The sequence below is a fragment of the Simochromis diagramma genome, unplaced genomic scaffold, assembly GCF_900408965.1.
Source record: "Simochromis diagramma unplaced genomic scaffold, fSimDia1.1 OVJJ01000123.1, whole genome shotgun sequence".
In the NCBI taxonomy this organism is placed as follows: Eukaryota; Metazoa; Chordata; class Actinopteri; order Cichliformes; family Cichlidae; genus Simochromis; species Simochromis diagramma.
This window is the reverse complement of record NW_024386778.1, coordinates 896,494-913,032: the sequence shown is the minus strand read 5'-3', so window position 1 is coordinate 913,032 and position 16,539 is coordinate 896,494. Positions and strand designations below refer to the sequence as shown.

Here is a 16,539-nt window from a genome sequence, read left to right as displayed (position 1 = left end):
ATCCCAGCACGGCTGGGGCACTGCAGATCACACCAAAGGAGAGGAGGAAAAGAAAATCTTTGGCGACAACTGAGATTCAGGGTAGTTGCACCACTATTTATAACCTGCCCAGTCTGCTCCGTGACAGCAGAGGGGGATGGAGGGAAGGGGAGAGAAAGAGAGGGAGGCAAAGCCAGACGCACAGACAGAGGGTGGCCTGTGAATTCCAGAGCAGAGGAAAAGACCATTGTGTTTTTTTCCCCCTTGACCGGGGCCCTCTGCAATCAGCGTACTGGGTAAAGAGGCGATAGAGCTAAAAACAGGGCATGTGTACAGCTCAAGAGAGAAGCTACTTGATCTTCAGTACCATCTTGTCTATTATTATAACAGTGTTTAAATGAAGCTACCACACAAGAGTAACTGTCTACAGATGTAGGAGAGTGAAACAGTAGACGTATTCATACGCGACAGTGAGGCAGTGATAACAACAAGCTGGCAGCAGATACAGTTTACACAATTTCTAACCTGGACGCTGCAAATGTCTCGCAAACACAAACAAACGTGGCTGTGCCTACACAAGATCAAATAGCTGGACTGCCCCGTGATCAGCTGTCTGGAAAATCTGACCAAAAGCACCATGCCAACTCCAAATGGTTTAATCTTAGTCAGCACCTAACATTACAAATGCCGTTTTTAAAAGCATTATCTACAAAGACCTCCAATGGAGCTTTCAGCCAGTGGCTGTGTGTTCAATGTGAAGACAAAGTGAGGAGGGTAGCTGGTGGGGAAGAACTGCTATGGTCATTTTGTCCTCACTAGCCGTGTCTCTGTCTGTTATCAATGAACTCTGACACAGACGGCAAGAAACCCAGCTCAGCAGATAGCAACGAGGAGGTGGAGGACACCTCAGCTGCGCACACACACACACACACACACACACACACTGAGAGGAGAGAAAGGAAACAGACGGTGCTGGCACAAGGGTACCTCCTCCCCTCCCCAGCAAAAATGCACCCATCAGGACTGAGGTCAGTCCAGGCTTCAAAACATCAACAAACACATATGAAGCCAGATCCTTTGTTTGCTCGGGTTCCAGCAAAAGGGCCAAACATGAAAGACAGCCCAAACACAATGTTTACTGAGAGGATCTGCAGCAAAAACACAACAGGAAATCCCTGGTACGATCCATACTATCCGATACCTGCTCCTCCCCACAGCCAGCACACGAATGCATGTATTCATGCCAAGTGAACAGTGGGAACACAACCACTAACGTCAGGGCTCATCCCACTCAGCTGCACCCAAACACATCACAGCCTCATTCAAAACGGCAATGTTATAAAATAAAAAGAGGAGGATAAGGCCAAGAACAAGCAGTGCCAGCTTACCTCTTGTTGATGGGCTTCTCATCTTTCTCGTAGGGTTTGACAAACCACTTGCCGATGCGAACAAAGCTGCGATTCATGAGGCAGCGCTCCAACAAGTTGTGGATGGCTTTGAATAGCAGAGTGCGACACTCGTAGGAAGGGCCATTCTCCCAAAGCCCATCGTCCTCGGCTGGTAAAGAAAACAGAAAAGAGCCATCAGAAAGGTGAAGATTTGAGTGCTTTTGTACCATTTTTATAGAGAAAACAGTAAGAACTCTGCAGGGCAAATAATCAATCATGTCAATCATGAGAGCACAGAGCGTGTCGCTGCTGTGCTGAGGAGAAGCAGCCTCACACTTGATCAGATGGCTCTGTCACTAATAAGGATATTTATCAGTGTTTACAACATTACATATGGCAACGCCAACTGTCATAACTAAACATATCGTCACATCACACCCAACACCGAGGTTTACACTAAAAACGTTTCATCACCCAGAATGACCTCATCTGACTTCACAGTGGGCGACACATAAATGCTGTGAAAGTGTTTATTTTTTAATAACGCATCACTGCTGAATATGTATAAACTTCTGACAAACTGAACACGAGCACGCCGCGTCCACGACTTCACAACAAAATTCACGCTGACTAAATGGCCCTTTCATTCTATAGATGTCATTATGAAACACCCTGCAGCATCACAAACTGTCAAATAAACTGACGTGTGGCAACCAATCACACCAGCGGTGTGAATTCACATTTAACCACTAGAGGAGACCGGGTTACAGTCTTGTAACATGATATTTGTCACAGTCTGGACGCAGAGACACTTCTGCTACAGAAATTAAACATTTCCTGGAATGCAAAACAGTCAGAAAGATGGCAAACAGGCCGTGTACATGCAAACAAGAGTGCGATCACTGAGAGAGGGAGCGGTTAAGTGGAAACCTGCTGCCGCTGCCTGCTTTCAGGTGGTGGAGGTTTCAGATGTTTTGTGTTTAGTACCAGGGTTCAGGAGTGGAAGAGCACAATTCACAGTTCAACAGTACTTCGGTTTTGCTTTCAGGTCACTGGGGAAAAACCGAGACTTCACTTCTTCTCGTTTAAAAAAAAAATAAATTGCAGATGTTTGCTGTATCCACGTTGCTATTCACTGTCTGTGACCATTACGTCCACCAGTTCCCCCTTAAATAAAACAGTTTGTGTGTGATGCCGTTTCTTGGTGAGCAGGGATCTCCAGACTCCAACAACTCCCTTTTCACTCGCTCAGTGCGCCCATAAACAGCAGCAGGTAGGAACCCAAGTTGGTCTCAGGCAAAGAGTAAAACTTAAATGCAACACACATGCTGCAAAGTGACTTTACTAAATATCGTCTTGCTCAGAATGTTGCACACGTGAACACTATCGGTCCAGTATATTTATACGCCCATCTACTTTCTTACTGTTATTAAAATTAAAACATTCCTTTGCATGGCAGAAACGCTCCTGCATGCAAACGCTGAATCAGCCTTATGATGATTTGGCACCTGAATCCCCCTCCTCCTCTCGACTCCTCGTCCTTTCATGCATTTTTTCCCCTTCCACTTTTTACTTCGAGCACCATTCGCCTTTAGACCTGACAAATTTACTACACATCTCAGTGACATGAATTATTACTTCAAACCACCTATAATAATAAGATGATGCCTGCGCTGCTTTCACCTGCCAATAAGTCTCCTCCTCACAAACTCTTCCTGAAAAGTAATCGCCGATTCCACGCGATACACGTGCGCAGCTGTAAACACTCTGCTGATGGGGCCTAATGTTTATCGCGGAAAGCTTTTTAAGAAAGAGACGTCTCAGGAATGAAAACAGACGAGGGGAAATTCCTTAAGAGATAATGACATCACCGTTACCCTGCGTCACCGTGCGCAGGCTGATTACGATACAACAGCAACGTGTCAGCGTAATGCCACAGCTTCGGGTACAAAAAGTCAGGTGTGGGGTTTTTTCACCTATTAGAGCTTTGTGGAGACCTGGAGGCAGCAAAAGAATTTGAAAAGCGCTGCCCTTGTTATTCTCTATGAAGGGCCTTACACAGCTGCTACAAATGAAATCTGATAACAGAATCAGAGAGCTTCGTTGTCCAGTGGTGAGACATCATTTTTGCCCACTGTATTGGGAAAGTACAATGCCCTAATGTCCTAGCTACAGTGTTCACCTGATGCTGTACTACTCGTAAAAGCACAGGACTGTATTTAATTGGTCTGCATGTCCAACTGAAATAAAACAAGACACCGATTACACTCCATCTCGCCGCGCTGGATGAAGAAATGCACGATCGGGCCCATATCAGAGCTGCTTTGTGATTCACATTCAGTGTTGGCCTGAATGCCGACCTAATCTCATTAACAGCCACTGCTCACATCTTATAGCACTTAAGCTCCTTTCAGTCAAGTCTGCAGCAAACATCTCCCCGAGTGTGCCGTCTCTGCGTGAGCGCAGTCGAAACAAACACCGAGTGTGACCTACCCACCTTCACGTCAGCTCGCCGTGTGCCAGAGCGGTACGAGTCAGCCCAGAAGCAAGTTAATCAAAATTTTATTGAATTATTAAGCCAACTCTTGGCTTGCTGTTCTAATGCGAGTTCAGGTAACGACATTTTAAATTAAAATGATTGCAAGGTTATTCACATGGGAAATTACACTGGCTTCCTTTTTTGAATGAGACAGGCTCTATGCCATCTTGGCAGGTTTAAGATGCTGAGAGCTTGTAGCTCACTAAACTCCAGAAAAGCAAAGATGCAAGGATGCAACATCTGCCTGCCATGTAAAAGACGCCCAATTCAGAAGGAAAATATTACCAACACTATCAAATCCAGTCAACTTCAGCTCCGGCTAGCCTTTAAATCATTACAGCCGAGCAAAAGAAAAACACCCTCAGGCTAGCTGCCAAGTAAAGGGGTTATGTTCCCAACGATTTTCAGAGAAACAAACTAATTCATCAGGTGCACACATATCTTCGGGGATAAGATCAGGAACACTGAAAAGTACGGCAAAGGCAGGAAATGGGCAGGAAAACAATTTCCCCATTAAAAATTAACGCTAACAGTGGATTAAAAATATATCAACAACAACATAAAGCCATTAACTTTCTAGAAAATGTGGACATAAACAGACAAGAAGGACCTTTTCTTAACACAAGCCTGCTTTCAGCGATTTAGCATCTGGTCTTTAGGCCATCCTAAAGAGGTATTACAGGCGAGAGGGCAAAAAGTCAGCAAGAAAAGAAAGCCAACTAACTGAGGCACTGATGGCAGATTAAAAGAAAGGACTTGAGGGGGAAAAAACAAAATAGGATTTAGGCCGAAATCAAGGATTCGAGAGACAGATCATTGAGACCGATAACGTTCAAAAGACGGAAAAATTGTGAAAACATCAAAGTAAGTGCTTAAACCTCCAGTCCCATTTCAGGCGTCCTCTGTAAAGACCGCCATGGTTATCCCATTTGCTTTTCTCTGCCAAGACCCACATTTGCCCCGTTCGTCCTCCTCCCCGTCGCCTGTCCCTTCCCTCCAGCGCCAAGTAGCTCTTAAACAGACATCTGGTTTGCTTCAAGTGTTTTTAACGACCTCGTGCTCATCATGCAATGCCCGCTGCAATATACTTCAGACAGACACAATAACTTTCTGCTCAAAATCTACCAGTCTGCCTCTCTAAACCAAAAGACACAATCACATTTAAAAACAAAAAAAAGGAAGGAAGGAAACCAAACTTCCAAGCTTGGGCTCTACCAGGGCAGAGAAGAGCATGACATACACCTCTGCATTGCCATAACCTATGAGAAGAAAAGGGGGCGATTAATACCAAATAATTTCAAAAACACTTAAACAAATCCCCAAATGTGTTTGCTTTCCTTTCTGTACGTGTCGTCCTGGGTCCCTGAGCGACGGCCATTAGCCTTCTTTGGGACAAAAGCAAGACCAGAAGCCTCAGCTCTCATTAACATTAATCCACATCAAGTATCGAAAAAAGAAAAACACAGCGGCTTATGAGGTAACCACTTTTTACTCCCAATAGATGACAAATTATATGCAAACAGCACACCTTTAATTTAAAAGAAGTGGGTGAGACTATGTAAGAGCGTAAAGTGACACTTGAAGTAACTTAACATCCATCCACTTCACAGCGTGCAAAGGTCACAGTCAAGGTGACGAGCTGCAGAACACACTGAACTGTTCCATAAACACAAACAGCAAACACCAGATGGAACAAGCAATAATATTTTCTCACTTAACTGACAAATCACTATTTATAAAAATATTCCTTTACATTTATTTAACCGATTTGCTCGTTTTCACATCAACCCAATAGTCTCAAACACATCAACTTCACTTTAGAGGACACAAAGTATCAAATCCTCCCATCTGAAAAATGTTTGGCATCTTTGACTGGAAATGACTCTGAAAATAAATAAAAATATTCGAAATATTTCCCAAACCATGATAAATGTGTACTTGTCCAAAATTCCAGCTTTCTGGCAGATCAACGAGCGCACATGTGGTGCGTGGTGGGCGGTGGTCAGCACATGGGGGTGAAAGATGAGTGGCCTCATTTAGACAAAGATTTATGGGCTCAGCTGATGGTTAGGACACTTTCATGTCTCTGCCTCCTGTGCAGCAGACCCAGATGAGTTGACCTTTATAAAAGCTCTTAGGCAGAAGCACAGCAGCTCATCAGGCAAACTCACATCTACTTCTATAGAAAAGAAACACAAGCTGACTGAAAAAAGCTGGAACACAAGGGCCGAACCGCTCGGTGCAAAGTTTTCTGCCCCACGAGCCAAACTATCCGAGGCCCATTAACATCTACACACTTGAAGATTCTCCATCGCTCTTAGGCTGACGTAGGAGATTAAAAGTCTGTTTTGTTTTTTTGTCTTAATGTTGCTATGCTAGCAATCCATTTATATTGAGTCGCTCAGATATAAAAAGCACTAAAAATGTTAGTTCAGCTCAGTGTAACCTGCCAGAGACTGTCAAGGCTTTTGGAAAGAGCTTTAACTGTTGCAGAGGAAACATAAATTAATGACAAGCAGAAACTCGGCCATCACAGATGATGAGGCGTGTCCTCTGAGTTTACAAAAACAGAGAAGGGCATTGTGAGTTGAAGCAAACGTTCGGCCAGCTTTAAAGGTTAAATATGAACATTTCACATTCTTTGCTGTTAAACTGCACCTGACTTGACTGAGATCAGTCTCATGTAACTGATACAATTTAAACATAGTGAAAAGTTTTAAGTTCATCCTCTGTCCCTACAGAGAGCGCGCTTCTATTTAACCTACCAATTATAACTGCAGGGTGGAAAAAAAAAAAAAGAAAAAAAAAAAAGAGTGAGGCCTGGCCCATTTTTCTCCTTACTATGATGCAACGAGAGTAACCGGTGAAGTAGCGGTAAACCAAAAAGCACCAAAATGTGCTGCACGTTAGACAATCTCAAAGGTATTTATATATGTTACAGGCCCCTCTCCCACCCACACATATGTTCAACTGTGTATATAAGCAATTAGGGCAGCAATCAGTCATTAAACAGCAAGATTAATGGCTTGTGATCAACTGTGCTCAGGGGTACTCTAACCAAGTCTGGCCAAAAGGTTCTCTCCTCTCTTTCCACTTTCTCCCTCTATTCATCCTTATCTGCAAGGAAAGAGAGAACCAGCAGTGCTCTGTAAAGTCTCCATTACTAATTAATGAATATTTCTTGAACAGAGAGGGAAAAGAGGGATTGAGAGAGAGGAGAGGGAAGAGTGCACCCATGGGCCAGAGCTGCATGCATGGCCGAGTCCCTGTGCCGTGCCAGCCAAAGGAGATCCATCAGAGAGAGCGGCCGAGGGAGATGGAGCAGGAGGAAAAGAGGAAAGCGGAGGGTGGTTCACAGGCAGGAGATTAGCCCTGGAAAATTGATCCCCAAGCACAAAAAGCCGTCGGCCTCTTCCACTTTCTTCTCCATAAGACCTGCTCTGGGTTTATCTATTCATCAATCTCTGCATTACACACTCGAGTGTAGAACCACCTTTAAAGGAAGAGGGGACCAAAAAGCCCAAATTAGGGTTAACCAAGTGTAACTAATAATCTCCACTATACATCCCCAGCGTATAGCTCAACAAATCTACCGCATGTGTGGGCAGAAGTGTTTGGTAGCAATCAAGAAGTATTTCCATTAAACATCCTTTTATAGCATCATTAGATACAAAATGCAACTTTTACAGTATCTGTAGGACATTAACTTTCAATCACACAACCCAAAAAAAGGAAAAAGAAACAATGTTTCCTTTCTAAATTGTACGCCAACCACGCTCCACTTCAAAGCTTCTGTGGACTCTTTGTTCATGTTTACAGCTAAAGCATGGAGATTTCAAAATTCAGTCTGACTTTCACGGGCTGTCCGCCTCAATAATTTTTGGAAATTCTAAAAGAGTGAGTGGCGTTTCTCCTTTCTGAATCCTTGCCTGGGGCATCCACTGGGCTACAGCATTTACAATTGGCCTTACATCATCGTGGGACTGAATCTGCATCACAAGTCGTGTTGCGTGTCATCACCTCTGTCACTATCCAAGTAAGAATCTTAGTCCGCGGAGTCAGACGTTCACATAACGGATGGCTCGTCATTTCTGTGCCAGGACTATGACTGCTACGTACGCATATGATCCTAGACAGACGCAAGTCTCAACCACGTCTTTCAAACCAGGCAACCGCAAGGAAAAAATGATGAGGGACTGAGCTTAATGTAACGGAAATTTACTGAATCTAATAAAAGTGTTGCTTTTATAAACACATCTGTCTAATTCAGATTGCAAAAAGCCACTTATAGGCTACCACATGCAATGCATCAGCATGCTACACACAGAATAAATCAGCTCACAGAGCAATTTCAATCAGAATCAGAATCAGAATCAGAAAGGGGTTTATTGCCAAATGTTGAGCAGGTTTATACAACATTAGGAAATTGCTGCGGTGCTTCAGTGCAAAAGGGTAAGCCCTGCTTTAAACCAATCACAAGTCAGTAACCAACAGCATCTGTTTGGACTCATTTGTAATTTAATCTCAAAGAAAATCATTTTAGATTACAAAGTCTTACGGTGATATGTCATGTATGAAACATCCCACATTTACCTTTGTAAAAAATGTAAAAAAAAAAAAAAAAAAAATGACCCTAATTAATGGCTTACAAAAAATTAACAGCAGAGGCAACCTTTAAACTCGCAATGGGGAGTTTAAAGAATCAATGGTACTTAAATAATGAGGGAGTGTACCGTAATTGTCGGGCTATAAGCCGCTACTTTTTGCACAAGCTTTGAACCCTGCGGCTTTTCTATGGATTGTCCAGGATTTTTGTCATATCGTAAGACGATTTGTTTTGTTTGCTCCGCTGTTGTACGGCACTACGTTGCCTGGCGGAAGGACATGTGATCAGACACACAGTATCGGGGTTCAAGAGTGGTATGTTGGTCACGTGTCCGCCAGGCAACATAGTGCTGTACAAGTAGAGCGGAAAACAAACTTCAACGTAGCGCTACGCGTTCAGCGGGAGGCGTGGATGACGAGCAGCGATAAACTTGCGAAAAGCAAGTTATGCTCAATTCCACCGGTGGAATCTGACAGCGTGGAAAAGTGTGAAAACATCCATGATCACCAACGGATTTCGAAGGGCTGGACTGTTGTATGATGGAGAGGAGGACACCGCCACGGCCCTTCAGAGGGTGTTCGACTCTGACACTGACAACGAGGATTTCTTTGGTTTTGAAAGTGACAACGAAGGAAAGGAGCTGAGAGTGGATGACGAAGCCATCCTGAGCCTGTTCGTATCCGACACTGGAGAAGAGGACTTTGGTGGTTTTAGTGCGCAGGAAGAAGAGAAAGATGGTGAATGACTGACTTTTCTTCTTGTTGAAGCCGTGTCGCTGCACCTGAGCCTGAAAGGTAGTCCGAATCTATTTTTCTGGTGTGCTGTAGGTTATTGTTATGTACTACATTTGTTACTCATTTATGAAGCACAGTACATGTTTCGTACTTGTAATTACCGCTGCTTGTACATATAAAAAGTTATGCAAATATGTACCCATAACTTGTTTTTCAAAATATTAATAAAAGGGGTGTGTCTCCAAACAGCCATCTCTTTCCTGACAATTCCCTTTGTGCATATTCTCTTACATATGATAAGTCAACATTGAGACACCTGCAGCTTTTAGTCAGGTGCGGCTAATGTATGTACAAAACAGGATTTTCCCCTGATTTTAGCTTGTGCGGCTAATATTCGGGTGTGCTTTGTAGTCCGGGAAATACGGTAATTCAAACACAAGTCTTAATATTTGAATTTTGTGAACATTGTCAACATGCATCTGTATTCTGCAGGAAGTGCTTCAAACAGAGCACCTGTCACAGATCTGAGGGCAGTTCAATAAATACGCAGTCGAGAGATCTTCACAGAGAGGGGGGGGGGGGGGGGGGTGGGGTTAGGCCGACCTGTGAGAAAGTGAAACTTTCAGCTAACAGACCCTCACCGACTACTGAAATATGCCCTTTGGAACTGGAGATTCTGCCCTGAGGTGCAAAGCAGGCTTGTTTTGATTTCATCCTTGATTCAAACACAGACAAAAGTCATCAGACGACAACAACAAAAGAAAATCCTCCAAAAGTTTGGCAAAGCTACAAACACATTACAGCATAACAGCAAAAAAAATCTAAACAACTGTTAGATGATCAGTGCAAAAACAAGCCCACAGAGTGCTGCTAAATTGCACTTTTCTTCCCTCCATCGCTGAACACGTCTCAGTATGTTCATCATCAAACTGACGGAGGAGGTGGGCATTGTAAACGCAACCTCCCCGCCCCCATCGTCTCTCCTCTCTTCAAGGATCTAACCCAGCACCCAGTAATGAATAGATGTGGGGCCACCAATGACCGAAGCAGAGAGGGGCCGCTGATAATCCGTTCTGGACAGCAGAAACAGATCATTTCAATTTGAAATCTGTCGACTCTGAGGCAGACATTAGCTATTATAATACAGCAACACTGAAGTTAAACTTAACTATTCAGTTATTCTTTTAAAAAAAAAAAAATCTTCAGAATTTTTGTCTCTATTTTTTTCAGCTTAAACGTAACATGGAAATGTAAAAATGTAAAATCTGATATGTGAGTGCAGCTCCACCAACTCTACGGTCACGTTCAGCTGGGGGAACACTGAACTTGGAATCACCCCAGAGAAACATGGTGTCAGGCTGCTGGCAGCAGAAGCCTCGGCGGGACTTAGTTTGCAGAGAAAAAGGACCTGAGCGAGCTAGTGGAGACTGAGGACAAATGTGCAATGGAGCAATTACCCTCACAGACAGACATCCACTCCCTAATTTCTATGCAAAACAGGAAAAAGAAGAAGAAAAAGAAGAAGAAGAAAGATCAGTGGGTCTTTGAGAGGAGGAAAAGGCAGGCATTTATCTTTCACTCTGGTTGCCCCTGGTCAGGAGACTCCACCAGCTTTTGAGGGGGAGACACGATGAAGAGAGCACTGCATTTGCATAAGAATACATGCCTATACTAACCCAGTTGGGGCGGGGGGGGTTTAATTCAGCAATGGCATTCACTTGTTGGGAATAATTTCTGTGCATGGCCAGGGGAAGATTAGAATTAGTTTTCTCGTTGTGTAAGTGCAAGCAACGCGGGTTGTCCAACAGTGTGGAAAAGGGGCTTGGTGGTTTGTTCCCCTTACATTCCTTCAATGGTGATTAAGAGTCTGACGTTAAAAGATCCCTTAAGTTTTCCGCCCTTCACTACTCCCATCTCTCTGGCTCACTCCTTCTCCCCTCATCTCCCTGGAGAGAAGGGATTACTGGCACACTGGTATACAGAAATGGCACTTGCTCAAAATTAAAAGACTTTCACAGGCTGCTAATCTAATGAGGGTGGAAAGGAGGGTGTGGGGGAATGAGCAAGCGCCATTTCAGCTGCTGAAATGAAAGGACAGGAGCGGATTTTCATGTTTACCGCCAACATTGCACTAAAGACAAAAAAAATAGAGGCTGGGGAAAAAAACAAAAAGAAAATAAAGCTTTTTCAAATTCCCAAGATGCCAGGAACCAAAGAAAAGAGAACGACAACAGAGAGAGTGTGGCGCTTAAAAGGCAACAACAGTTGTGACATTCCAGTTGAATGCACAGGTTGGAGTTATCTGTCAATTCACACCTCAACAGGGAGGGTACCCCGAAGAGTCCATAAACACAAGCAAGTGTTCATTCATCACCCTGCTTCCTCCGGGACACCCGCCCAGAGACCCACACTCAGCTCGAGCTGGTGTCCTGGTGTTCAGGAAGATCATTTTCTACTTTATTAACACTCAATTGACTTTCTGTTGCGAGCTGAAATGAATAAAACCTCTAATCTGGGAACTGAGAAGTTTTCCTGCGCAGCAATTTTCAAGCAATTTATGTAACCGTGCGCTGGGCTGAAGATGGGAGCGTACAATCCCGTCGGTTCTTTATGATACGTCAGTACAGGAACGCAGAGATATACAGGTGGGTTATAAAACGCTGCAACAAGATGCTGCAACAGTTTGGAAAGATGTGGCTTTAGAAATTTGGGGTTGACTTGTTGAATTTGCAACCCCAAAGAAAACTTCTGACAAAGTGTTTCATTTGAAGCAATCCATTTGCCTCGAAGTGACATCATTCTCAGTTTAAGTGCATTCCCATAGTAAAAGTCGGGAAAGCGAGGAAAACTGACATTGCTCCTCAGAAGGGTGAAGCCATTCATGCTGGCCGTACAACACTCCTGCAGCACGTTGATGGAGAGAGGCTGGTTAGTGCTCTGCGTGTCTTAATTAACCAGTCAGAGATAAACAGCAGTAATGCTACAGATTTTACAATTTCACTAATGTTTACATGCACTGCTGCCATCTTGGACTCTTAAGTCAGGGTTCATGCGGCTTCTCTGACTTTCCCGTTAGGAAGTACGACTTGATCGGGTGTTCCTGTTGTAAATTCTGACTGAGAACTCGGAGATTCCGATTTCCGACTTCAAACGGAACGCGGCATTAGCCTCTGGTTTCCACTTATACCAGTGGCAATGAGGCGCTTTTGTCTGAGTGGCAACAGTTGTTGTTCAGGAGAATACTGCTGCGAGTGCTCACACGCTCAGCACTGGCATTAATGGTACAGAGCTGTCACAGCCCCACGAAAAGACCCAAAGACAAGGACGGTGCAAAAAAACCTCTATGACTGTCCGTGTCAAGATCAGTCCCAAGAGGAAAAGGCACAATGGAGGTTAATTAAAAATTCAAATAACACCACACCTAAAAGATGAGCTGCCGAGACTACTGCAAAAACATGATTCATCGTTTTGGTGTTAAAATACCTGGAAGGAAAAATACCAGTCCAGGTTTTCTAGACAATATCTGATTACCTAATATCCATCTCCTGAAACACTAAATATGTTTAATCTGCCCAAAGCCAGAACACAGCAGTGACCCCAGCAGCCTACATCAGAAGACCTGAGCCAAACACTTTGGGTTACTACCAGGACCTGTTAAGAGTTAAATGTGCTGCCCATTGCAGCCTTCAGCTCCCATTTTGAGGCTACTTCAGGCACAATGTCCCATAATAAGGGGAGGGTCACAGGCAGGCTGTATTTAGCTCAGACTCCAAACTGCAATCTACATGGCAGAGAGCATGCATAAAGATGGCTTTTTCCCCATCTTCCACCAGTAATTGTACGATTACTAAAAAAAATGTTAAATAAGAAGCAGAGCAGGGTCAGGGGTGCATGTGCCTCATTTCTGCATGGCTGCCCCTGCTCTGCTTCTTATACCTTCTTCCTTTTTTGTTAACCCTGTGCAAAACGGTGACATGTGACTTCCAACTTGCTTGTTCGAGCCAAAAGGCAAGCTGCTGATTCCTTAGCCGCAGCCTAGGACCACTCAGACATGTTAACCCTGTTTTAAACACACAAGTAATAATAACACAGCATGATGCCCAGTGTCTCCAGGGAGAGGGAGTTAGCCCTGCAGATGTTGGCACTACCAGTCTGGCTGGCTGGCTGGGTTATCAGTCAGAGAAGGGCAAAGGGTGGGGGCACTACGGAGGTGTTGGATTACACAGATAGCGACACTTGCTTGAGGCTCGCAATTTCAGCGTACCTCCCCTGTGCCTACCTGACAATCAAGCGGTGACATCTGTATCATTTTTCATTGTACAACCAATAACGTTTCTTGATAGGGGGATGCATGTTCAAGTGCTTCTGTTACACAAGCTGCGAGTCCTCGACACTTTCTGCTATCTTTTACAGCCATTACTCATTTAGCTATGCAACCTTGGCTCAGTCTGACAGAGGCAACAGAAGTAGAATTTCATATTCCTGCAATAGCTTTTTGTCAGAGTCATTTCTCTGACAAAATAAAAGAACATTCCACTTGTACTCAATCATCATCTAAAAGAAAAAACCAAACAACTTGCCACACTATCTGTTCATCTTTCTGCAGTAGTGTAAATGAACTGCTCTTAAACTGTAAGGGGCATCTCTTTATCAAACAGCCCTGTTCCTCTGAACTCTGTTACTAATCTGGCTATTATCCTATAACTGACTCCGACCTTCATAGAGAGAGGAAGCTGCAGAAATGCAATGCACCTAAACAGTAAATGTACCATGCATTGCTTATTTATTCAAATTAATGGCACTTCTGTGTATGCAAAAGAGTTCCCACCTGCAAGCTCATTGTGGATGAGATCAGCAAAGTTTGGGTCGTCACCCCACCAGAAGAGCCAAAGCTCCCTCCGACCCTGCTGCTGGCATCTCCTCCACACGCTTAGTATATCAGCCTTCAGGCAGCGACTGAAGCTGCATAGGATGGGGTCCTCCTCCGTCACCGGGAAGAGGATTGGTGCAGAGGTGGGACCCTGCCACACAAACCTCTTCCATTTGATCCCTGTCAAGTCAGCCTGCAAGACAGGAGAGAGAGGGGGGGGAAGAGAGAAACTGTTAGTGTGCAGAGTCGCTGCTTTGGGACCCACTCAGCACCTCTGAGGAAACATGTGGTGAGCAGAGTGTTAAGAGTAAGTATTAATCCTCTTTTATGGGGGTTTTCACCCCCTAACTATCCTGACAACACCCCATGTTGTCGAGACTGGGAGGGAGAAAACATTTCGCTACGGACGCAAACGAGAAACAGCCGCAAACAAAGTGGGACATTCGACTGTTTCTGTAAAAGATCTTGCACTTAATGTTTCAGCTGCGATCATGAAAGACATGTTGGAAACACTCATAGGAAAAAACTAATGCTGGTAAATGTGGTCTCACCAGCTTAATCCTCATTATTGGAGAGTACTGTGTGTGTGTGTGTGTGTGTGTGTGTGTGTGGGGGGGGGGGGGGGGTTTCTATAAACACTGTCTGGCTTTTATAAAGAGAACAAAACACACAGGAAAAAGCCTCATAGGCAGTAAATCACTGGTGGGGTTATTAAGTGTTAAAACAGGAACATTACGCTCTGCTGCTGGCTGGCACTGCAGCTTATCACCCAAGCGCTGACTGACTACCCATGTCTACCTAAACACATGCACACGTGCTAACTACCATAAAAAAAATACACATACACACAATGCCTTAGGGGCACATCATTTTAAGTAATCTTCGACAACACAGACTGTTCATCTTCCCACCATTTAGTTTCATTTCGTTCTGGCCGAGTTGGCAAGCTGTCTGTCTGTATATTCAACCAATTAAGCCATTACAGTTCAAGGGACGTCCTAATTCAAGTGCAAAGGCGCTGAGCCAGAGCAAGTGATTACCAGCGGTTGTGGTCAAGCAGTGGCGTTAGCGTTATGGTGTTAGCTGGGACAGGGAGGCATTGTGTTGTGTCAGCTGGGGCCGAGTTGGATCACAACAAGAAGTTAGGAGATCAAAACACCATGAATATTTCCACCCACAAGCAGAAAAAAAACCATCAGTTTAAGCATGAATCCTGTAAACGCTCGCTATATGATACAGCATGCAACAAACAGCCTGGCTGCTTGTTCAAATACAGACAAGCTCGACCACTAAACCAAGAGTCAAACACAAAAAAGCCCAAGGTTGCTTTATAGTCGTATGTATGATCAAAACACCATGGTCTCTGATGCACAACCAGACTCCTGGGGAATTCAAAGCAGCTGCACATGCTGAGGACAAACTCCAAGATTTAAACAGCAGAAATGGGTCTGTGTACAACTGTGTGTAACAGAGCTGCAGCAGTTAGGCTGCTCCTTCCTGCTGGAGTGCGAGAAGCGCTTCTTTACACCTGCACCTCGCTCGGAAACATCTGTGCACACAATGCAAAGGGAGGGCGAAGACAACGGTTAACTGTGAAACCAGATCATAGGCAGTACAGATAGGCAATTAGCAAGTGAACAGCCCTCATCAGCTTACTGACCATGGCCTGTCCCCCATGGCATTGTGCATTTCACCATATAAAAGGTTTTGGTCTTGAGTGCACTACAGATTTTATTACAGGCCTCTCACACTCATCCATATTGGTTTCACACATTTAGAAGTGATTATGTGCTGCACACAGTCTGCAAGTCGGTGGCAGACAAGTTTCTCGGTATGTTGGCAATAATGAATTAATGCCAATACAGTTTGTATAATTATCTTTTCCAGATACTTGCACCATCTGAAATATTTCCTGTGATATTTTTTTTAGATAACTGTCGAGCCTTCTATGGAGAAACACTGAAAATACAACTGGAATAAGCATTACCTTGACATTTTGCTATTGCTGAGTTATCTTAAACAAGCAAGCAATAAAAAGCCTTCCCTGAATTTACATAGTGGCTACAGGGCTCTTCTATCTAATCACTTCCTACTCTGTTCTTTCACATAAGTATTACATTCACAGGCAATTAAGCGGTTGTAATCTATAATAAAACAATAAAGATCATTAATATTTAGTCAATTAAGTGAAAATGTATTTCTGACAAGTTCCTTTAAAAAAAAGAGGCTTAACTATACCGTGTTGCACTTAAATGCATAAAAACTGATCAGCTGAGAAGATTAAACAGTTGGTTAACTCTCCACATCCAGTGTGGCTCTGAGATTTACCTACTAATGCCAAAGTCACTGCTAAAACACTGAGTAATGCTTCTGCTTGAATGAATGAAACAGAACATTTTCATCTTACTCTGCAGTTGCAGCCA

The 16,539-nt window shown here is 43.9% G+C and overlaps 2 protein-coding genes across 2 annotated transcripts in view; one reads left to right on the top strand and one right to left on the bottom strand.

Annotated features, from left to right (window-relative positions):
- The window catches only part of LOC120720571, a 914,567-nt gene that overhangs the window by 703,132 nt on the left and 194,896 nt on the right, over positions 1-16,539 (top strand). The window lies entirely within an intron of this gene.
- med13a (mediator complex subunit 13a) overlaps positions 1-16,539 on the bottom strand; it is a 66,371-nt gene that overhangs the window by 45,044 nt on the left and 4,788 nt on the right. Inside the window, exons 2-3 of the mRNA XM_040012985.1 lie at positions 14,075-14,309; positions 1,368-1,536 (exon numbers count right to left, since the gene is read on the bottom strand). Of these exons, the coding sequence (XP_039868919.1) occupies positions 1,368-1,536; positions 14,075-14,309 (404 nt within the window). The remainder of the gene's footprint in view (positions 1-1,367; positions 1,537-14,074; positions 14,310-16,539) is intronic.